The 24330-nt window shown below is 37.9% G+C and overlaps 1 protein-coding gene across 1 annotated transcript in view; it reads right to left on the bottom strand.

The window, feature by feature from the left end:
* Window positions 1-24330, bottom strand: part of SLC9C1 (solute carrier family 9 member C1) — a 146337-nt gene that overhangs the window by 17375 nt on the left and 104632 nt on the right. Inside the window, exons 14-15 of the mRNA XM_023728901.1 lie at window positions 17651-17846; window positions 1734-1919 (exon numbers count right to left, since the gene is read on the bottom strand). Of these exons, the coding sequence (XP_023584669.1) occupies window positions 1734-1919; window positions 17651-17846 (382 nt within the window). The remainder of the gene's footprint in view (window positions 1-1733; window positions 1920-17650; window positions 17847-24330) is intronic.

Raw genomic sequence — 24330 nt, 5'->3', positions numbered from 1 at the left:
TCTTTTTCTAAAATGGTTGGTAGGCTCTGCATATTCTTCTATCAGGAAGAATTAACTTGTCATTGGGATACATTAGACTTGCCTTACTCAGGTCAAATCACACCTTCAAATTATTTACTGCCCATATTACACTAAAAGGGAAAAGGCTATTGGTTTCATGCATTTAGAATTGGTTGATTCCTTGGAACATACCTCTCAGTGGCAAAAGATATTTATAAACATATATAATAAAGCTCTAAATGTAAAGATTCTAATCTGTTAGCTTTATTGCCACTGTTAGCTTTCTACCTCCACAGCATTTAACATATAGATCTCTGAGTGTGTTCATGTGTGTGTGTCTTGTTTGTGTATGAAAAGAGAAAGACAGAGAGAGAAGGAGAGTACTGTACATTGAATTGTGTCCTCCAAAAAGATATGCTGAAGTCCTAATCCCTGTGCCTATGAATGTGACTTTGTTTGGGAAAATAGGGTATTTCTTTGAAGATATTATATGTTAAGTCATATCAGAGTAGGGTGGATCCTGATCCTAATCCTTTCTTAGTAGTGTCTTATAAAAGGACAGAACAGGCACAGAAACAGAGCCACACACAGAGGGAAGGTAGACACTACGTGATGAGAGAAGCAGATGCATCTGTAAGGAGCAAAGATACGCCAACCATTGCCAACAGCCACCAGAAACCAAGAGGGGACACGGAATAATTTTTCTGTCAAGGACCTCAAAAGGAATTGCCATGACCAATGCACTGGTTGGATCTCCAGAATTGTGAGAATAAATTCCTGTTCTTTAAAGCCACTCATTTTGAGGTATTTTTTTATGGCAGCTCTAGGAAGTAAGTCACAGACTACATCTGTACCCACTTAGACTTCATATGCTGTGTGTGAAGGAATAGGCTTCATGTAATTGACTACATCTGTACTCACTTAGACTTCATATGTCATGTGTGAAAGAATAGGCTTCATGTCATTGACTATATCTGTGTCCACTTAGACCTCATATGCTGTGTGTGTAGGAATGGGCTTCTTGTCATTGACTACATCTGTACTCTTTTAGACTTCATATGCCTTGTGTGAAGGAATGCATGTCATTGACTACATCTGTATCCACTTAGAATTCATATGCCGTGTGTGAAGGAGTGGGCTTCATGTCATCAAAATAGTCACAGAGAAAATACAGAACTGCCCATCATTATTTTTATGGAGAGGATTTTTGCATTGAATGAGATAATGCACAGATGTATTAGATAATCAAAGGTAATTTCTGACGTTATGATTCTAGAATAGTATGAATCTATATAATACTGAGTGTGTGTTTTTGTTTTTCCATTTATATGAATGCATCATGCTATACGATTTGTCACTATGAATGGTTTGCCTAGTTTTCTGTTTTGTTGATATCCATCTTTTATTCCCCAGGTATTTATAAGATAAGCATTATTTTGGGCTTAATTAGAATTTATGTTTATATGGAACTTTTCACGTGCCTTCCTCTATTCAAGGAAAAGTTGTGTCATGTATTTCTATATTCTCATGTGCTAAATGGATTTTTGATATAACTTGGGTATTCCTAATATAAAATGTTATAAAACTTAATTTGTCAAAAGGAAGCTAAAATTTAAAATATAAACATTAGTCCAACAGAAAGTGGTAAGTGTAAGACCAGTAAACAAATTTTAGTCCACATTTCATGAAACAGTTAAAGAGAAATTTGAAATTGCATGATTTAACTGTTTTACCTTCAAAATGCGTAGTAAACGAAACAGTCGAATAATTTTTATGAAGACCATTGCTTTAATGACACTAAATTGATGTTTATTGTGCTCTGTATTAACAACTGCTTCATCTATGATACCAACAAATGTAATTGCTAACTCAAATAGGTTCCAGGTATGTAAAAAATATTCCTTCCTCATAGCTGCCATCTGTTGATTTAAAAAGAAATCACATTATTTTGTTTGTTCTTGTTTTTATTACATCATTTCCACAATAACAGAAACATCACCAGTTAGGTTTTTCTTTGATCTACCTTAAGACTCTGCTTCTCTGGAATACCACAGGAAACCAAAATTAAACAAAAAAGCAAACAAATCAAGTTCATCATTTTCCTGTAGTAGAGGAGAGGAACATTCAATAGAATTATTGATTTAGGATTGGTGCAAATGGTTAAGTGCTTGACTACTAACCTAAAGGTTGGCAGTTCAAACCCACCCAGCTGAGCCTCAGAAGAAAAGCCTCGTAATCTGATTCCATAAAGATTACAGCCAAGAAAACCCTATGGAGCAGTTCTACTTTGTAACACATTGGGTTGCCATGAGTCAGAATTGACTTGATGATGAGGCAGGGCCAAGATGGTGGAATACTCAGACACTTCTTGTGGTCCCTCTTACAACAAAGACCCCAAAAAACAAGTTAATTGATTATATTTGACAATCCAGGATCCCTGAGCACCAAAGACAAAGTTGAGGAGTCCGACTGAGCAGCATGGCAAGGGAGAGACAGTTCAGAAGCAGCAAAGAAGTGTCAAACTTGAGCTAGCCAGCACACTGCAGGCTGGATTCGGCTGACACACGCGGGCTGAGGCAAGCAGTAATACTCGGGACGCATTTTACCACGTCAGGAGAGACGGGGTGATGGAGAGTCTGCACAAGCCTCCAGAGCCAGGGGGAAGTGGCACTGGATCTGTGAAAGTTAAGTGCAAGCTTCTAAACTACTGCGGGGGATCAAAATAACCCCTCCTCCTCTGGGACTTTTGTAGGGGAGAAGTGCCTCTTTTCCCGTCACCCTCCTTCCTCCCTGCTCTGCTAGGATACCACTGTGGCAGTATTCAACAGTTGCTACACCCTCTAAGCCTGGAAAAGAGTTACCATGTCCAAACAAGTCTCGTGGTTTTAAAAATTCACCATGCCCTCTAAGCCAGGAAGTAAGGGCAGGCACTGCCCCTTTGCCTAGGCACAAGCATAAGGGGTCCACAGACCCTGAACACCCTTCACCCCTGCCTAGACCTGTGTGGGTTTGATTCAACAGCACAGGCTCTCATTAGCATAGAACAACAGGTTATACACCTGAAGCCTATTTTCAAATGCAACACCCAAGGGGGAGTAGTAGATTTGTGACATTTGATACCACCCTGACCATTAAGCAGGGGCCTGAGGACTGGCAGATTCACCCATTCCACCTAACCACCCATGACAGGGTTCTGAGAATAAGTATGCCTTCTAGTCCTTCCGGCCAACAGCACTGGGTGCCCAAAGTCTGGCTGCAAAACCCACACACCTACATGCTGTAGGGGGGAAGGACATGCCTTCCACCTAGGCACTCAGGGGCAGCCATCAGCCCCCTGCCTTGCTCAGTACATAGCCCTCTACAGCAACCAGATAACTGTGCCTTCTCAAATCACCCCTATGTAGCACTGCCAGTCTAGGACTGTAGGTGAGAGCCTGAACCACACATTAATGACCTGGACACCTGAGCTGAATCCATACAAGAAAAGTAAATGCACTCCTGGGCTCGCACACCTAGTAGTAGCTCTAACTACCTGGTGACAGGACATAAGAGCTTCAAAGACATCAATAACCAAAGCAGCCCACACACCCAGCCTATCTGGGCATATCAAAACAAAACAAAACAAAAAGCTAGGACACAGTAAGCAAACATAAAATAGATAAATATAAAAACTTATTGATGGCTCGGAGACAACAGTCAATATCAAATCACATAAAGAAGCAGATCGAGATGGCTCCAGCAAGCAACCAAAATAAAGAACCAGGGAACCTTCCTGAGGAAGAGAAGGTCTTGGAATTATAGGAGGTAGAATTCAAAAGACTAATATACAGCACTCTTCAAGATATCAGGAAGGAGATCAGACAAAATGCAGAACAAGCCAGGGAACATACAGACAAAGCAATAAAGGAATTCAGGAAAGCTATACAAGATCAGAATGACAAATTTAACAGGCTGCTAGTATCCATAGGGAGACAGCAAATAGAAATCCAAAAGATTAACAATAAAATTTCAGAATTAGATAACTCAATAGAAAGTCATAGGAACAGAATTGAGGCAATGGAAGTCAGAATTAGTGAAACTGAAGATAAAGCGCTTGACACCAATTCATCTGAGGAAAAATCAGATAAAAGAATTTAAAAAAATGAAGAAGCCCAAAGAATTATGTGGGACACTATTAGAAGGAGTAACCTATGGGTGACTGGAGTACCAAAATGTGTGTGTGTGGCGGGGGGAGGATAACAGAAAATACAGAGAGAATTGTTGAAGATTTGCTGGCAGAAAACTTCCCTGACATCATGAAAGATAAGAAGAGATGTATCCAAGAAGCTCATCAAACTCCACACAGGGTAGATCCCAATAGAAAGTCACCAAGATATATTATAATCAAACTTGCCAAAACCAAAAATAAAGAGAGAATTTTAAGAGTGGCTAGGGATAAATGAAAATTCCCTTACAAAGTAGAGTCAATAAGACTAAGCTCTGACTACTCAGCGGAAATCATGCAGGCAAGAAGGCAGTGGGATGTCATATAGAAAGCTTTGAAGGAAAAAAATTGTCAGCCAAGAATTATATGTCCAGCAAAATTGGCTCTCAAATATAAAGGTGAGATTAGGGCATTTCCAGATAAACAGAAGTTTAGGGAGTTTGTAAAAACCAAACCAAAATTATAAGAAATACTAAAGGGAGTCCTCTGGCTACAGAACCAACAATATCAGATAACACCCCAAGACTAGAACACAGGACAGAACAACCAGATATCAATCCAGATATAAGTCTAAGCTAAAACACTGAAAATAGGGAAACAGAAACATCAATATGTAAATGACAACAACATTAAAATAAAAAAAGGGACTATATAGTGTAGTCATAGAAGTTTCATATGGAGAGGAAGTTAAGGCAATATTAAGAAGTAAAAGATTGGTTTAAACTTAGAAAAATAGACGTAAAATCTCAGGTAACCATGAAGGAAACTAACAAATCTACCCATCAAAATAAAAAAGAAGAAAAACATAAAGACTCATCAAATAAAAAATCAACAATAATGACAAAGATGAAAAGAAAATACCTAAAGAAAAAAGACTCAGCACAGAAAATTAAGTGGACAAAGAAACTGTCAACACTGCACACACACACAAAAATACATCAAAATGATAGCACTAAACTCATACTTACCAATAATTACACTGAATGTACATGGACTAAATGAACCAATAGAGAGAGAGTGGCAGAATGAATTAAAAAACACAATCTGTCTATATGCTGCCTACAAGAGACACACGTTAGACTCAAAGACACAAACAAACTAAAACTAAAAGGGTGGAAAAAATATATTAAGCAAACAATAACCAAAAAATAGCAGGAGTGGCAATATTAATCTCTGACAAAATAGACTTTAGAGCAAAATCTACCTCAAAGGATAAGGAAGGACACAATACAGTGATTAAAGGATCAATATGTCAGGAAGACATACCCATAACAAAAATATACACACCCAACAACAGGGCTCCAAAGTACATAAAACAAACTCTAACAACACTGAAAAGAGAAATAGACAACTCCACAATAATAGTAGGAGACTTTAACACACCACTTTTGGTGAAGGACAGAACATCTAGAAAGAAGCTCAATAAAGACATGGAAGATCTAAATGCTACAATCAACCAACTTGACCTTATAAAAATATATAGAACACTCCACCCAACAGCAGCCAAGTAGACTTTCTTTTTCAACACACATGGAGCATTCTCCAAAATAGACCACATATTAGGCTGTAAAGCAAGACTTAACAGAATCCAAAACCATCGAAATATTACAAAGCATCTTTTCTGACAATAAAGCCATAAAAGTGGAAATCAATAACAGAAAAAGCAAGGAAAAAAAAATACATAGAAACTGAACAACACCATGCTCAAAAACTGCTGGGTTATAGAAGAAATCAAGGGCAGAATAAAGAAATTCATAGAATCAAATGAGAATGAAAACACATCTTACCAGAACCTTTGGGGCACAGCAAAAGCAGTGTTCAGAGAACTATTTACAGCAATAAATGCACATATCCAAAAAGAAGAAAGAGCTAAAATCAAAACATTAACCCTACAACTCGAACACATAGAAAGAGAGCAGCAAAAGAAGCCCTCAGGCACCAGAAGAAAGGAAATAATAAAGATTAGAGCAGAAATAAATGAAATAGAGAATAGAAAAACAATTGAAGAAATCAAGAGCAAAAGATGGTTCTTTGAAAAGATCAACAAAATTGATAAACCATTGGCCAAACTGATGAAAGAAAAACAGGAGAGTAAGCAAATAACCTGAATAAGAAATGAGATGGACAATATCACAACAGAGCCAATTGACATTAAAAGGATCATAATAGTATATATGAAAACCTGTACTCCAACAAATTTGAAAACCTAGAGGAAATGGACAAATTTCTAGAAACACACTACCTGCCTAAACTAACACAAACTGAGGTAGAAAAACCAAACAAACCTGTAACAAAAGAAGAGATTGAAGTGGTCATAAAAAAACTCCCAACAATAAAAAGCCCTGGCCCTGACGGCTTCACTAGAGAATTCTACAAAACTTTCAGAAAAGAGTTAACACCATTACTACTAAAGGTATTTCAGAGCATAGAAAAAGTTATAATACTCTCAAACTCATTCTATGAAGCCAGCATAACCCTGATACCAAAACCAGGTAAAGACACCACAAAAAAAAGAAAATTACAGACAAATATCCCTCATGAACACAGATGCAAAAATCTTCAACAAAATTCTAGCCAGTAGAATTCAACAATATATCCGAAAAATTATTCAACATGACCAAGTGGGATTCATACCTGGTTCCACATTAGAAAAACAGTCAATGTAATCCATCACATAAATATAACAAAAGACAAGAACCACATGATCTTATCAATCGATGCAGAAAAGGCATTTGACAAAGTCCATTACCCATCAATGATAAATACTGTCAGCAAAATAGAAATAGAAGGGAAATTCCTCAACATAATAAAGGGCATTTATACAAAGCCAACAACCAACATCATCCCAAATGGAGAGAGTCTGAAAGCATTCCTCTTGAGAACAGGAACCAGACAAGAATGCCCTTTATCACCACTCTTATTCAGTACTGTGTTGGAGGTCCTAGCCAGAGGAATTAGGCTAGAAAAAGAAATAAAGGGCATTCAAATTGGTAAGGAAAAAGTAAAAGTATCTCTATTTGCAGATGATATGATCTTATACACAGAAAATCCCAAAGAATCCACAAGAAAACTACTGGAACTAATAGAAGATTTCAACAAAGTATAAGGATATAAGATAAACATACAAAATTCAGTTGGATTCCTCTACACCAACAAAGAGAACTTCAAAAAGGAAATCACCAAATCAATACCATTTACAATAGCCCCCAAGAAAGTAAAATACTTAGGAATAAACTTAACCAGAAATGTAAAACACCAATACAAAGAAAACTACAAGACACTACTGCAAGAAACCAAAAGAGACCTACATAAATGGAAAAACATACCTTGCTCATGGAGAGGAAGACTCAACATTGTGAAAATGTCAATTCTACCCAAAGCGATCTACAGATACAATGCAATCCTGATCCAAATTCCAATGACATGTTTTAATGAGATGGAGAAACAAATCACCAACTTCATATGGAAAAGGAAGAGGCCCCGGATAAATAAAGCATTATTGAAGAAGAAGAACAAAGTGGGAAGCCTCACACTACCTGATTTTAGAGCCTATTGTACTGCCACGGTAGTCAAAACAGCCTGGTCCTGGTACAACAACAAATACATAGACCAATGGAACAGAAATGAGAATGCAGGCATAAATTCATCCATCTATGAGCAGCTAATATTTGACAAAGTCCTTTAAATGGGAAAAGGACAGTGTCTTTAACAAATGGTGCTGGCATAACTGGGTATCTATCTGCAAAAGAATGAAACAAGACCCACATCTCACACCACGCACAAAAACTAACTCAAAATGGATCAGAGACCTAAATACAAAATCTAAAACGATAAAGATGGAGCCCTAATACATGGCGTAAACAGAATACAAACCATAAGGAACAATGCACAAATACCAGAAGAGAAACTAGATAACTGGGAGTTCCTAAAAATCAAACACTTATGCTCATCAAAAGACTTCACCAAAAGAGTAAAAAGAGAATCTATAGACTGAGAAAAAAAAATTTGGCTATGACATATCCGATAAGGGTCTAATCTCTAAAATCTACAAGATATTGCAACACCTCAACAACAAAAAGACAAATAACCCAATTAAAAAATAGAGAAAGTATATGAACAGATACTTCACCAAAGAAGACTTTCAGGTGGGTAACAAACATGAAGAAATGCTCAGGATCATTAGCCATCAGAAAAATGCAAACCAAAAGTACAATGAGATATCATCTCACCCCAACAAGGCTGGCGCTAATTCAAAAAACAAAATAATAAGTGTTGGAGAGCTTATGGAGAGACTGGAACATTTATGCACTGCTAGTGGGAAAGTAAAATGATACAACCACTCTGGAAATCAATTTGGCACTTCCTTAAAAAGCTAGAAATAGAAATTCCATATGATTCACAATCCCACTCCTTGGAATATATCCTAGAGAAATAGGAGCTGTCACACGAAATAGATATATGCACACCCATGTTCATTGCAGCATACTTCACAATAGCACAAAGATGGAAACAATGTAGGTGCTCATTAGCAGAAGAATGGATAAACAAATTATGGTAATTCACACAATGGAATACTATGCAACAGTAAAGAACAATGATGAATCTGCAAAACATCTCACAACATGGATGAATCTGGAAGTCATTACGCTGACTGAAGTTAGTCAGTCACAAAAGGACAAATATTGTATGAGACCACTATTATAAGAACTTAAGGAAAGGTTTAAACACAGAAGAAAACATTCTTTGATGGTTTTGAGGGTGGGAGAGAGGGAGAGGGGAATTCAATAACTAGGCAGTAGACAGGAATCATCTTAGGTGAAGGGAAGGACAACACACAATACAGGGAAAGTCAGCACAACTGGACTAAAACAAAAGGTGAGAAGTTTCCTGAAGAACTAGGTGGTGCCTGGCTACCCCCAATGACTGCCCTGAAAGGGAACCCAACAGAGAGTCCCTGACAGAGCAGGAGAAAAGTAGGATGCAGAACTCAAATTCTAGTAAAAAGACCAGACTTAATGGTTTGATTGAGACTGGAGGGACCCTGGAAGACATGGCCCCCGGACTCTCTGTTACTCCTAAAGTAAAACCATTCTGGAAGCCAACTCTTCAGATTAGACTGGACTATGGGACATAAAATGACACTCGTGAAGAGTGTGCCTCTTAGCTCAAGTAGATACATGAGACTAAATGGGCAGCTCCTGTCTGGAGGTGAGATGAGAAGGCAGAGAGGTCAGGAGCTGGCTGAATGGACACAGGAGATCCAGGGTGGAAAGGAGGAATGTGCTGTTACAGTATAGGGAGAGCAACTAGGGTCACATAACAATGTGTGTATAAATTTTTGTATGAGAGACTGACTTGAATTGTAAACTTTCACTTAAAGCACAACAACAACAACAAAAAGAAGTTTCCTGAACACAACCAAACTCTTTGAGGGAAAGAGTAGGTGGGGCTGGGGGCTGGGGACCATGGTTTCCGGGGACATCTAGGTTAATTGGCATAACAAATTTTATTAAGAAAATGTTCTGCATCTCACTTTGGTGAGTGGCATCTGGGGTCTCAAAAGCTAGTGAGTGGCCATCTAAGATGCCTCAATTGGTCCCAACCCACTTGGAGCAAAGAAGAATGAAGAACACCAAAGACACAAGGAAAATATTAGCCCAACAGACAGAAAGGACCACATAAACCAGAGACTCCCATCAGCTTGAGACCAGAAGAACTAGATGGTGCCCGGCTACCATCAATGACCACCCTGACAGGGAACACAACAGAGAGTCCTTCACGGAGTGGCGCAGAATTCAAATGCACGTGAAAAGACCAGACTTAATGGTCTGATTGAGACTGGAGGAACCCCCAAAGCCATGGCCACCAGATGCTCTGTTAACCCAGAACTAACATCATTCCCGAAGCCCATACTACAGACAAAGATTCGAGTGGACTATAAAACATAAAATAATACTCATGAAAAGTGTGCTTCTTAGTTCAGGCAGATACACGAGACCAAATGGCAGAATGAGAAGTTAGGAAGGGACAGGAGCTGGTTGAATGGACACAAGAAACCTGGGGTAGAAAGGGGAGTGTGCTGTAATATTATTGGGATTGCAACTAATGTCGCATAACAATATGTGTATTAATTTTTGTATGAGAAATTAACTTGACCTGTAAACTTTCACCTAAAGTACAACATAAAAAAAAAGAAAGATGAAAAAGAAAAAAGAAACAAAAATTGATGGCAGAGGGTTATATAGTACAGGTATAGGTGAAAAGAAATGGATTTATATAATGACACCAGAAAAAAGTAAAATGACACCAGTACAAGCCAGCAGTGGAAAGGTAGACAAATTCAAACAAAAAATAGTTTGTCAGGGTCCCTAAGTTTAAAACTAACCACTCTGAACACAGTAATCCTGAAGGTTTATCCCATGTCACAGTATTTTATGGTTGATGTCCACAATGGTGATACTGAGTAATCAAGAACAAGTTATATTATGATTGATGTCATACATTTAAGTAAGATTTTTATTAAAGTTTATTTCAAGATTTAAAGTTTTATTTATTAAAAGGTTTTGCATTAACATAGTTCTTAAAAAAATATTCTACATCTTACTTTGGTGAGTAGCGTCTGACGTCTTAAAAGCTTGCGAGTAGCCATCTAAGATACGTCTATTGGTCCCATTTCATTTGGAGCAAAGGAGAATGAAGAAAACCAAAGACACAGGGAAAATATTAGCCCAAAGGACTAAAGGACCATATGAACCACAACCTCCACCAGCCTGAGCCCTGAAGAACTAGACGTTGCCCGGCTATCACCACCTTCAGCTGTAACTGGGATCACAATACAGAGTACCAGACAGACCAGGAGAAATATGGAGAACAAAATTCAGATTCATAGAAAAAGTCCAGACTTATTGGTCTGACAGAGACTGGAGGAACCTCTGAGACTATGACCCCCAGACAACCTGCTAACTCAGAACTGAAGCAATTCTGAAAGCCCACTTTTCAGACAGAGATTAGACAGTCCCATAAAACAAATGATAACACACATGAGGAACGTGTTTCTTAGTTCAATCAAATATACAAGACCAAATGGGCAACTCCTGCCCAAAAGCAAGACGAGAAGGCAGGAAGGGCCAGGAAAACTGGATGAATGGACATGGGGAACCCAGGGTGGAAGGAGGGAGAGTACTGACACATTGTGGAGATTGCAACCAATGTCACAAAACAATAGGTGTATAAATTTTTGAATGAGAAACTAACTTGCGCTGTAAACTTTCACCTAAAGCACAATAAATTTTTTTTTAAGAAAGGCTATGCTTCATTTACTAAATTCAATTGTATACTTGCATTCTGCGATGATGCTGAGTAGAAGAACATTTTAATATCTCTATAATCCAAACAAAAGTAAACATTTTGTCAGAATTGCCTTGGCAACTGCTCCAACCTTTCTCTTCATTTCAGTAAATATATTTGTTTGCAGGGCTAACAAAATATATTTGTTGTAGTCTTTATCAACACATGTATGTTCAAAGTACATTTCAGAAGATATTTATGTATGCTTCACTCTATAGGGTCACTATCAGTTGGAATGGACTCCATAGCAACAGATTATTATTATTTTTTTGGTTTCAACTCCATAAATATATATTTCTACATTAGAAGTCTCTTATAGGATTCTTTCAAAAAACAGGTTTTATCTCACTCTACTTAATTACTAACAATTAATTCATCTTCTGAATTTAAAATACTGGAATAAGTTATTTCTAAATATTCTGGAATTGTGACATACTATGATGGTCTAGTATAACATCTTTCTTCTTAGAAATAATGATTTAAATTTAAACATGCTAAAATAGGACTTATGCTAGTAAATGATTATATTAGTTTGCAATGAAAATAGTTAAATACTGAAGCATCTATTCCAAAGAAGAAAATATTCAGCATAACTACTATTTTATGATAGTTCATTAATTGATTCCATCTTTATTTGAAAAAAAAAAGTTTATTGCAAATGTACTCTAGCTGAGAGAGTGGAAGGTGAGAAAGATGAGTGTGGATTCCAGGTTGGGAAATTGGATTTCTAGGAGAGTTCTGAATTAGGAGTAGCTTTAGAGAAGATAAATTCGTTTGGAACATGTTGTCTGGGATGATTGCAAAGTATTTTCCTCGAGAGATCCAGTTAGCAGTTGTCTACTGCAATTTTATGCAAATAACGCATACCTTCTGCGTTTGTTTGCTGGCCGTGCCCTCCACCCTGAACCCCCGTGAAGCACCCTCACATCTCAGAAGCGTCACCACACCAACCCTCTTCCTTGTGCTGCTCTAAAAAAATTAGCATAGCCCACTTACAAAAATACCTCGTGGTGGAGGTACTAGTTGCAAAAAAATATAGTACATAGCCTGAGGTTCTGGATAAAATTTGAGCTAGAAATATGAATTTGAGAGTCATTAGATTGTGAATGATAGTTGAAGCCATCGAAATAGATAGACAGCGTGACCTATGAGGCCAATTAATATTTAATTTATGCCTATCTCCTGCCTTATTTTCCATATTCTGCCCAGGAATTTAGCATCTCTCCAACCTCCACCACTACCTGCCCATTCTTAAACTTCAATCATTGGGAATGATGTTCCTTGCATATGTTGCATCGCTACCTCTGTTTTCCTTTGTTCTTGTTTTCCAGAATGCCATATACTCTTTCTTTTCCTTGACTCCTATGCACTGTTCAAAATTCAACTCAACACCTTCCTCCTTTCAATTATTCTGTGTAAGGAACCCCTTCTGTTTGTTCCTATGTTGTTGTTTTGCTGATGAGTTGATTCTGACTCATATTGATTCCATGTGACAGAGTAGAACTGCCCATAGGATTTCCTAGGTGTAATCTTTATGGGAGCCCTGGTGGTGAAATGGTTAAGAGTTCAGGCTGCTAACCAAAGGCTGGCAGTTCAAATCCACCAACCACCCCCTGGAAACCCTATGGGGCAATTCTACTCTGTCCTACAGGGTCACGATGAGTCAGAATCAACTCAATTACAGTGAGTTTTGTTTTGTTTTCTTCCAATCTTTATGGTGGGTTTGAACTGCTGATCTTTTGGTTAGCAGTCGAGTACGTAATCACTGTACCACCAGGGCTCCTTTTTGTTCCCATAGAATCCTATATATACCTTTATTATAATACTTAGAATAGGTATTTGTATCAGCCTGGTACCTCTACCTTCACCTCACTCTAATTCCAAGAAAGTGTAGGAGACACACATGTTCTTGTCCCAGGGAAAGCATATGCTCCATTATAAATTAAGCAATTGCCATATTCCCTTATAAGCAGAACCTTGCATTTTATAGTGGTAGAGAACCACTTCCCTTAAGCCTGATCACATTTGATCAGACTGAGGAAACTCAATGTCTGAACCTGGGAACCAGAAGACCAGATCCTGGTCTTGTGCCGTCTTGCCCAATTCACCATTTAGCTTCCATAGATGTCTCATTTCCTTCTTATTGAAATAGAGTACTGGTTGGATCATTCTGTAAGGAACTTGGAGACAACTGGTATGAAGAACAAAGCTTTATGAAGATGCCAAGTATTCAGAAATGTGAAGGAGTTATCTGGAGGTCACAGGAGAGGAAGCGCACATTGAGAAAGGATAGTGTGAGCTTCAAAGGAAGAGGGATTTGTTGAATGCAAAGTTATTAAAGAAAGGTTGGAAGCTCAGATAAGGCCACCCTCTGGTTCAACGATGTGCAAGAGTTATCAGTGGAAGTATCCTTTCTGCTGTGAAATTCGGTGATGTATATGCAGTCTAGTTACAGTGTCTTAAGTTGGTGTGATTGCATTAAGGTCAGCTTGGCTGTGACAGTGGCTGAACCTTGGCAAAGTACAAAGACTAATAGAGCTAGAGAAATTTGCATAGATATCTTGGCCAACTGTGCCTTTTTATTGAACAAGAAATTAAGGTTTGGAAAAGTTAAGTAACTTGGTCAACAACTTACAGCTTGTCAGAGAAAACTAAAACCAGAGCCAGGGTCTCCTGAATTCCAGCTCATTACTCTTTCACCATGTTGCATGCTAAATGATTTTTCCACCACTCGTCTTTCAGTTTGTCATATGGAGGTGGCTTATGAATTCTTCATTGCAAATACCTTTTTTAAACAACATAAAAGGTGACTATACACGTCGATCTCACCAGACAGAGTACACAGGAATCAAATCCACTACATCTGTGGAAGGAGATGATGGAGAAGCTCAATATCATTAGTCAGAACAAGGCCAGGGGCCAACCGCAGAACAGACCATCAATTGCTCCTATGCAAGTTCAAGTTGAAGCTGAAGAAAATTAGAGCAAGTCCACAAGAGCCAAAATAGAACCTTGAGTATATCTCACCTAAATTTAGAGACCCTCTTAAGAATAGATTTGACGCATTGAACACTAATGACTGAAGAAAAGATGAGTTGTGGAAGGACATCATACATGAAGAAAGCATGACGAAAGACAGGAAAGAAAAAAAAGACCCAAACAGATGTCAGAAGAGACTCTGAAACTTGCTCTTAAACATAAAATACCTAAAGCAATGAAAGAAATGATCATGTAAGAGAACTGAACAGAAGATTTCAAAGGGCGGCTTGAGGAGATAAAGTATTATAATGAAATGTGCAAAAACTTGGAGTTAGAAAACCAAAACGGAAGAAAACAGTTGGTATTTCTCAAGCTCAAAGAACCTGAAGAAAACAAATTTAAGCCTCAAGTTGCAATATTGAAGGATTCTATGGGCAAAATATTAAACAATGCAGGAAGCATCAAAAGATAATGGAAGGAATACACAGAGTCACGGTATCAAAAAGAGTTGGGTGATGTTCAGCCATTTCAGGAAGTAGCATATGATCAAGAACTGATGGTACTGAGGGAAGAAGTCCAAGCTGCACTGAAAGCACTGGTGAAAAACAAGGCTTGAAGAATTGACGGAATACAATTGAGATATTTCAACAAAAGGATGCAGTGCTGGAGGTGTTGATTCATCTATGCCAAGGAATTTGTAAGACAGCTACCTGGCCAACCAACTGGAACAGATCCATATTTGTACCCATTCCAAAGAAAGATGATCTAACAGAATGTGGAAATTATCAAGCAATATTATTAATATCACACACAGGTAAAATTTTGCTGAAGATCATTCAAAAGCAGCTGCAGCAGTATATCGACAGGGAACTGCCAGAATTCAAGCCAAATTCAGAAGAGGATATGGAACAAGGGATATCATTGCTGATGTCAGATGGATCTTAGCTGAAAGCAGAGAATACCGGAAAGATATTTACCTGTGTTTTATTGACTATGCGAAGGCACTCTACTGTGTGGATCATAGCAAATTATGGATAACATTGCAAAGAATGGGAATTCCAGAACACTTAATTGTGCTCGCGAGGAACTTGTTCATAGATCAAGAGGCAGTCATTTGCACAGAACAAGGGGACACTGCGTGGTTTAAAATCAGGAAGGATGTATGTCAGGGTTGTGTCCTTTCACCATACTTAATCAATCAGTATGCTGAGCAAATAATCTGAGAAGCAGGACTATATGAATAACGCAGCATCAGGCTTGCTTGAAGACTTGTTAACAACCTGCAATATGCAGATGACACAACCTTGCTTGTTGAAAGCGAAGAGGACTTGAAGCACTTACTGATAAAGATCAAAGACTACAGCCTTCAGCATGGATTATACCTCAACGTAAAGAAAACAAAAATCCTCACAACTGAACCAATAAGTAACATCATGATAAATGGAGAAAAGATTGAAGTTGTCAAGGATTTCATTTTACTTGGATCCACAATCAATGACTAGGGAAGCAGCAGCCAAGAAATCAAACGATGTATTATTGCAATGGGTAAATCTGCTGCAAAAGAACTCTTTAAAGTGTTAAAAAGCAAAGATGTCACTTTGAGGACCAAGGTGCACCTGACCCAAGCCATGGTATTTTCAATCGCCTCATGTGCATTTGAAGCTGTACAATGAATAAGGAAGACTGAAGAAGAATTGATGCCTTTGAATTATGCTGCTGGTGAAAAACATTGAATATACCGTGGACTGCCAGAAGAACAAACAAATCTGTCTTGGAAGAAGTACAGCCAGAATGCTCCTTAGAAGCAACAATGGCGAGACTGCATCTCACATCCTTTGAACATATTATCAGGAGGAACCAGACCCTGGAGAAGGACATTATTCTTGTTAAAGTAGAGGCTCAGCAAAAAAGGGTAAGCCTCTCAATGAGATGGATTGACACAGCGGCTGCAACAATGGGCTCAAAAATAGCAATGATTGTAAGGATGGTGCAGGACAGGGCAATGTTTGGTTCTATTGTACATAGAGTTGCTATGAGTTGGAAGTGACTATATGTCACCTAACAACAACAAATGATTTTAGGAGAATCTTCACTGTCACTTTCACCTTATTATACAGCTTAATCCTATTTGCTTTATTTCCTTATTTTATGCAGCCTCTTACGGTCTTTCCTACTAATCTTGAATTTATTATATACAATGTGACTGGATTTGGATTTAGTTTTTTCCATATCATGGTTCTGTAGTAGAATTTTAATTTTCCAGTAAAGATTTGAGATTTATTTATTGTCTAAATATCAAATGTAAAGCGTGTGGGTGGTGCAAGCTGTTTGCAATCACCTGCTTACTTCACGGTTGGCAGTTTGAACCCACCCAACAGCTCCACAGAAAAAAAGGCCTGGCAATCTGCTTCCATAAAAATTACAGCCGAAAAAACCCTGTGGAGCCATTCTACTCTGTCACATTGTACCGCCATGAGTTGAGGGCCAACTCAACAGCAGCTAATATCAGCAACAAATACAGATGTAATTCCTCTATTTATACTTTCGGGCTATAAAAACCAAAAAAACCCAAACCCATTGCCATCGAGTCGATTCCAGCTCAAATGTTTTATATCACAAATTGTTGATCCGTATGACACAGTATTATTATTAGTTTGTGATCATACACTTCCATCATTTAATAATTACCTTCTTGATGGATTTAAATAGTCAAGTTATAAAATATTTCTCAAGAATAAAAAAATCTGTCTATATACATAGCTACTTATCTATCTAGTATAAAAATAACAAAATGAACATCCACGTACTCACCACCCTGCATAAGTTTAGGAAGCTTGGCAGTAACTTTGAAACTTACTCTGTGCCTCTTTGACATACATCATTTTAAAATTTATTTTTGCAAATACAAAATCAATATTTATAGTATGCATATTTTCGACTGAATCACCCGGAACTAACATTAAATATTGAAGTATATTTGCTCTGAGAAGAGAATGACAATTTCTACATCCGTTAAAAGTTGTCTGTATGTAGTGTTAAAAACTTGTCAAGTTAGGAAGTCTCCATGTTAGACAAATGACACATTCACTCACACACACATGCACACCAATTTTAGATTACCTTAAGTAGGGCCTCCAGAATATAAAATCCAAGAAAAAAGTAGTTAACTTGACTTAATTCTTTCTTATAAATTTTATTTAAAACAGGTATCCAAGTAATTATGATAGGAAACAGATTCATTAGTATCATAAGGTATCCGACATATTCAAATTCATCAGTAAATACTATTTTATGGAATAGACGAAGCAAAGAATGTCTGTAAAAAAATAAGTTTGATCTGATAAAAGAATTGCATAACATGATTTTCATTATGTACTCAGTTCTATTCCAATCATCAATTGCTACAGAGCCCTGCTTAATTCTGGGAAACAGCCAACATTAGTAAACATTTTCTGGCATCCTGCTCTAAACGTTGTCCATTTAATTCCCTTTTCTGCGAAACATATTGAGGCTAGTTTACCCTAATTTTTTCTCTCCTTCTTCATCTCTCATTCTCTTGTTTCTGTTTTACTTTTAATAAAGTTAGTTTTGGGCATAAGACGGATAACTAAAACTGGAAATATTCTAAAAATAAAAGAATCCACCCTTCCAATAATTCCATTTCTCAAAGATGACTACTATTAACTATCTGAATATTCTTTGAATCTTTTCACGTCTATGTAATCATTATCTATAAACCCAAAATTATGTCACACATTGTTTTGTAACTTGATGTTTCTTCTCTGAATATAATGAGTGTCTTAGTTATCTAGTGCTGCTATAACAAATACCACAAGCACATGGCTTTAACAAACAGAAGTTTATTCTCTCACATTCTCATAGGCTAGAAGCCCAAACTCAGGGCAGCAGATCCAAGGGAAGCTTTTCTCTCTCTGTTGGCTCTGGAGGAAGGTCTTTGTCATCAATTTTGCCCTGGGCTAGGAGTTTCTCAGCTTTGAATGTATATGGATATGCTTTGAAAAACAGTTTCTATACCAACTATGTTACAGAGTGGAATTATAGATGGAGGATTTCTTTTTTATATTATTTTAATTATTCATGTAAAACAATAATATTTTATTACTGTTAAAACTCAAATAAAATGACAAATGAATTTCTTTGAAGATAGGGTAAGTTCTGGATTATTTGCCCATTCTCCAGGGTAGATCTGTGTTACATAGGGTCTGAGGCTTTTATAATTTGAGATTCTATTTAAGAAAAAGAAGAAGAAACTATGAATACCAAACTATGTGATCATATGATCATGGATACGGCCCTCCAAGGCCTTGGACAGTCTGTGTGAGGGAGAAGCCAGGGGGCTCAGCCTTGTTAGCTTCATAGTAGCCCTGCTTCTGCCCATTCTCAGCCCTCCCTCCAGACAGCTTTTCTTGATCCCTTCCAGTAACAGTATCACACATGACAAAGTAATGCAATTGAGGCTACTTCTTTCTTAAGTTTACAGTTGACTATAATCCATCTTGTTTATGCCAATTAGGTGAATTGAAGGAGATGTGATGGGACCACGCATAATTCCTTTAAGTCTTTAATGTTGGTGCTAATTTCTGTAATTCCTCCTGGAATACAATATCGCCTCTTACTTGCTGTTTTGGCTAGGGGTTCTACTTGGCTACTTGGCCCTTCCTCTCATGATCATTCTTATTCTATAGGTCAGAGAATCAATGGGTATGTTCAGCCAGACATTAAGAATATTCATCCCAATTATACATTCAGTGACTGAGGAAAACCACCACAAAGTACATATATTGGACTCTCTGTGAGACAGATTGGGCCAGAAACTCCTTATGTGCTCTAGCTTGATAAAAGCCCCACTCTAACTTGAGGACCATGATAACATTTCAAGTCTTTCCTATCAGCATCAGCTTAAATGCCATATACAAAAGTCTAGTTTTTTTTTTTTTTTTCACAATGCACAGTTTAACTTTGGTAAAATGGTTGAAAGTCCATTTTAGAAAAGATTGAGGGAATATTTATAATATATACTTGTATTCTTGCAAGGTCCTTTTTTAAGGGCTCTGGTTCTGAGAACTGATTTAGATATAGAAAAAGGTTGAGGGATCAGGATTTTCCTTTGCATTGACTGATCTCAGCCCTTTGCTCACCAGGTCTCTCTTTAGACAAGCCAACTAATTCCCTAGTTAACTGTTCATCTATATTGCCATTTGACTTACCATTACTTGTTAGCCATTTCCACAAGTCTCTGCAGGTCAAGCCACCTGGGTTGCCACTCCCAGTTTGCTACCCATTAAAGAAAGTATGCCTACCTTGACTCTGGCATTTAAGTGCTACCATCTGGCTTCTGCCATTCCCAAACCTTACCAACTCTTTTGATAGTAAAAAACAAAAACAAAAACAAACCTCTAGCCGTCAATTCAATTATGACTCATAGCAACCCTACAAGACAGAGTAGAACTGCCCCATAGGGTTTCCAAGGAGTGGCTGATGGATTCAAACTGCCGACCTTTTGGTTAGCAGCCTTAGCTCGCCATAGCTTTTAACCACTGTGCCACTACGGCTGTCTTTTAATACTAAAACCAAAATAAAATAATAAAAAAAAAAAAAGCAAACCCACTGCCGTGCAGTCGATTCTGACTCATAGCCACCCTATAGGACAGAGTAGAACTGCTGCATAGAGTTTCCAAGGAGCACCTGGTGGATTCGAACGGCAGAGCTTTTGGTTAGCAGCCATAGCTCTTAACCACTACGCCACCAGGGTTTCCCTTTTAATTCTAGAGAGATTAATTTTGTGACAGCCTCTCCTACTGCCAACCATGGCCTGCAGAGGACATCTATCACCAAGCTTCCCAGAGAGCTTCACTATTGCCTTAGTGAAAGGATTGTCCTCTGGATCTTCTCAGGGAACCAGGTCATGTGATTAGTTCTTCACAATAAATCTAGCCAAACATTCTCAACTTTATCATCTCCACTTTATTTACTGTAGGTCATTGGCCTGGTCAAGCTTCAAAGAACCATCCCAGGAGTGCAACAGAACCATCTCCACATGTCACTGATGGGGGGTGAACTTTGAGTCATCATGGGTCAGCGCATCCATGTTCTCCCTGATGTAGCCTCATATTGCAACCCCCTGGTCCAATATGCTCAAGATTCATTCCTGCATATGCTTTACTGGTATTTTCTGTTATTAATCAGATCCTATAATTTCTTCAGTAGATAAGCTGTAACTTCCTGAAGCAGGTACAATATTTTCTCCTCCTGTTATGTTGACACCTGTCCTGGTAATTACCCTGGAAGCAATGAGAGGGGTAAAGACTAATCTTTAAAGGACAAGCTTCATCTTGTGAGGCCTTTGCAGCATCTCACCATGATAGCAGGCTTCTTTCCTCTAGCAAGGAGAGGGGGCTGCTTCTTTTAGGCCAGATTGCTCATGAGAATCTGGGAATTCAAGATTCTCATGTTTGTCCATCCAGATTTTTGCTATTTCAGGTCTCAAGGTCCCAATCTTTTTCTATCAGGGCCCTGACATTGACATAGAAATCATGTCAAGGCAATGCATTTATTCTCCTTTGCACAGTTATAGCTGAATCCAAAAAGATTAGGTATACTATATTGATTTTACTATTCAATTGAGTAATTTATATTGAATTTTTTAAAATTTCAATTATTATATTTTTTGTGGTTGTCAGTTTTTTTTTTTTTCACTTTGTATTTTGTTTCTTGTAACATTTGCCTGGCCCTTTCGGTAACTGGACTTGTTTGTATTTGTGATTCCATCCATTAATAATTTAAATATTTCAACAATACTTATTTTAGAGTTCACATTGAATAATTCTAATAACTGAACTTTTGGGGATATAAATTTGTTTTTATTTCTGCTGACTCTTTTCATGCTATTTTATTTCCTTCTGTGTTTGTTGATCTTTGATAGTGACTTCATCCATTGGCTAGAAAACTCAATCTTGAATAGAATGTATTTAGCACTTAGTAATAAATACAAACATGTGTTAAGTGTTTATGCAGTGTTAGTCACTGGGCTATGTGCTTTTACATACACTGTTTATGTAATCTTTACAAAAATTGTATGTGGTAGGCAGAGGACAACCCAAATAACATTTTAATGTCTACTACACGTCAGTCACTTTTCCACGTACTTTATATGTGTATGTTAGTCTCCACAATATGGCATAGATATTACTACACCTGTTTTTAACATAGGAAAACTACAGTTGAAGAACTCATTCAGCAAATAAATGATGGACCCTATGATTCTAAACCAAGTCATCTGACTCCAGAATCTGGAGTCTGTACTCCTACACACTTGAATTGAGTCAAATGATATTTAAAAGACAACCTTTAGATATCATATTGACTGTCAATTCTACTTTTTTTAATCTCTTTTTAAAGTTACATGAACAGAAATAATTACTCAGAAAGTTGAAGCTTCAGCCATTCCAGAAAGTTTTTAAATAACTACAATGTAAAAATATGCTTTGGATATTAATTGAATGTAGTGGATAGTCACAAATTCTTTGATACTTCTGTTGAGAAGAGAGTTCTATATTCCCTTCCTTTGGGGTATACAATTAACTGTACTGAAGATTTGATCTTTGTCCTTAGTTCCTGAGAGATAACCTCTCAACTCTTGGAATTTCCTGAGTGATTGAATTTTTGTTATGCTACCAAGGTGGCACTCGGGTGGGGTAGCAATGTTAGAAAGACTTACTATGTGATATTAGTCTAACCTCAGGGGAGGGACTTCAACCTGTGGAACTCCAATAAATACTCTGGACACTGAAGCTCAGGTGAGCTTCCTGGCTGGTGAAAGACATTGATGCTTGGGAGGGGAATGTGTCCCTTTTAGGTCATGGAAGCTCCATGTTAAGGACCCTTTCATAACACACCCTTTATGTCTCTTTATTTGTATTCTTTTTACTATAATAAGGCTGTAATCATAAGTATGGTGCTCTCTTGAGTGCTGTGAATCATTCTAGTGAATTACTGAATTTGAAGGGGTGGTAGGAACCCCAAAATTTGTAGCCAGTAGGTCAGAAGTGAGGAGGTCTTGGGTACTCTGAGCTTATGGCTGATAACCTGAGGGGGTAGCGATATCTAGAAGGTCAGAAGTGAGAGTGTTGTGGGGACTCCTGAGTTTGTGGCTGGATCTGAAATCTTGGGAAGATTTGGTAGTCTGGAGGACTGTGCCTCTTAATTTGTGATATCTGATCTAGCTCTGGTGATTAACGTCAGAAGAAGAACTGCATTTTCAGTTGGTGTTAGAGAAGGTATTTAAATTGTGTGTCAAAAAAGACACACACATACAGGTATCTATAATTCCCTTTAATCTAAGAAGGTTCTGTGACTGCTGTGACAAATAGAAAACTGTGGAAGTGATGCTGTGCCTATTTAAGGGCCAAAATCTTAGGAGATTGTTAGCCTCCACTTCTTGTCTACTGGAACACTCACTCTTGGAATTTATCTCCCATCCTGGAAGAAAGATCAAACAGTCCTCCAGGAGAGGTCTACATGGAGAAGAACTGAAACATCCATCCAACTGCTGCAGTTGAGTTTCCACCTAACAGTAATAACTTGCCACCCGTGTGAGTGGGATTCTTGGAAGCTGGTCCTCTAGTTCCAGTTGAGCTATCCCTGCTGATGCTGCATGTCACGGGGCAGAGAAAAGCTGCCCCCACCAAGACTCATCCAAATTACAGATGTGTGAGCAAAATAAATGATTGTTGTTTTAAGTCACTAAACTTTGCAGTGATTTGTTATGCAGGAATAGAGAGCAAGAGCATTGAGCTATACAAATGATATAAATTAAGAACAAAGAAAGAATGTTTTTACATCAGCTGCCAAGCTGTCACTAGACACGTTGTCTTTACATTAATCTGTATGTTTTAATGTTAATCAATTTCATAAATTACTCCTAAATCTTGGTTACAGAAAAACATTTTTATCCTAAGACTGTTACTGTAGAGTGATGTCACGGGAAATGGTAGAATAGGGAACCCCCAGGGGCTCCATCTCTTTCCCCAAAAGCAACTAATGAGCTGGCAACAACTGTCAGAATCAACTTTTTGTTTTTATTGTTGATAAGAGTCAGGCTTTAATTTTGTATTCTACTATGTTGTTACAATTTTTTTTTATTGTGTTGAATATATAGGTAACAAAATATTTGTCATTTTAACAATATTCACATATAGAGTTCAGTGACATTAAATATTTTCATCATGTTGTTCAGCCATCACCATTAGGTATTCACCAACATTTCCATCACCCTTAAAAGATTCTCACTGGCCCCTAAGCACTGTGTCTTTCTCCCTCTCTCTGCCACCTCTGGTAACCACTAATAAACTTTGATCTCTACAGAATCAACTTTTGAAGAGCCCTGGAATTCAGTCAAAAACTTACAACAACCAGGGGAAGACTTGAGCAAAGAAACTGCTGCTTTGTGGTAAGAGTGCTGTGTTGTTGTTGGGTGCCGGCAAGTTGATTCCAACTGATAGCAGCCCTATGTACAATGGAAGGAAACCCTGCCTGGTCCTATGCCATCCTCATGATCATTGTTATGCTTGAGCCCATTGTTGCAGCCACTGCGTCAATCCATCTTTTTGAGGGTCTTCCTCTTTTTTACTGACCCTCTAACTTTACCAAGCATGATGTCTTTCTCCAGGGACTAATCCCTCCTGATAACATGCCCAAAGAATGTGAAATGAAGTCTCACTGTCCTCAGTTCTAAGGAGCATTCTGGCTGTATTTCCTCCAAGACAGATTTGTTCATTTTT

The sequence above is a fragment of the Trichechus manatus genome, unplaced genomic scaffold (genome assembly GCF_000243295.1).
Source record: "Trichechus manatus latirostris isolate Lorelei unplaced genomic scaffold, TriManLat1.0 scaffold00026, whole genome shotgun sequence".
NCBI classification, from domain to species: domain Eukaryota; kingdom Metazoa; phylum Chordata; class Mammalia; order Sirenia; family Trichechidae; genus Trichechus; species Trichechus manatus.
The sequence above is the reverse complement of the archived record's forward strand: the minus strand, read 5'-3'. Positions and strand labels throughout refer to the sequence as shown.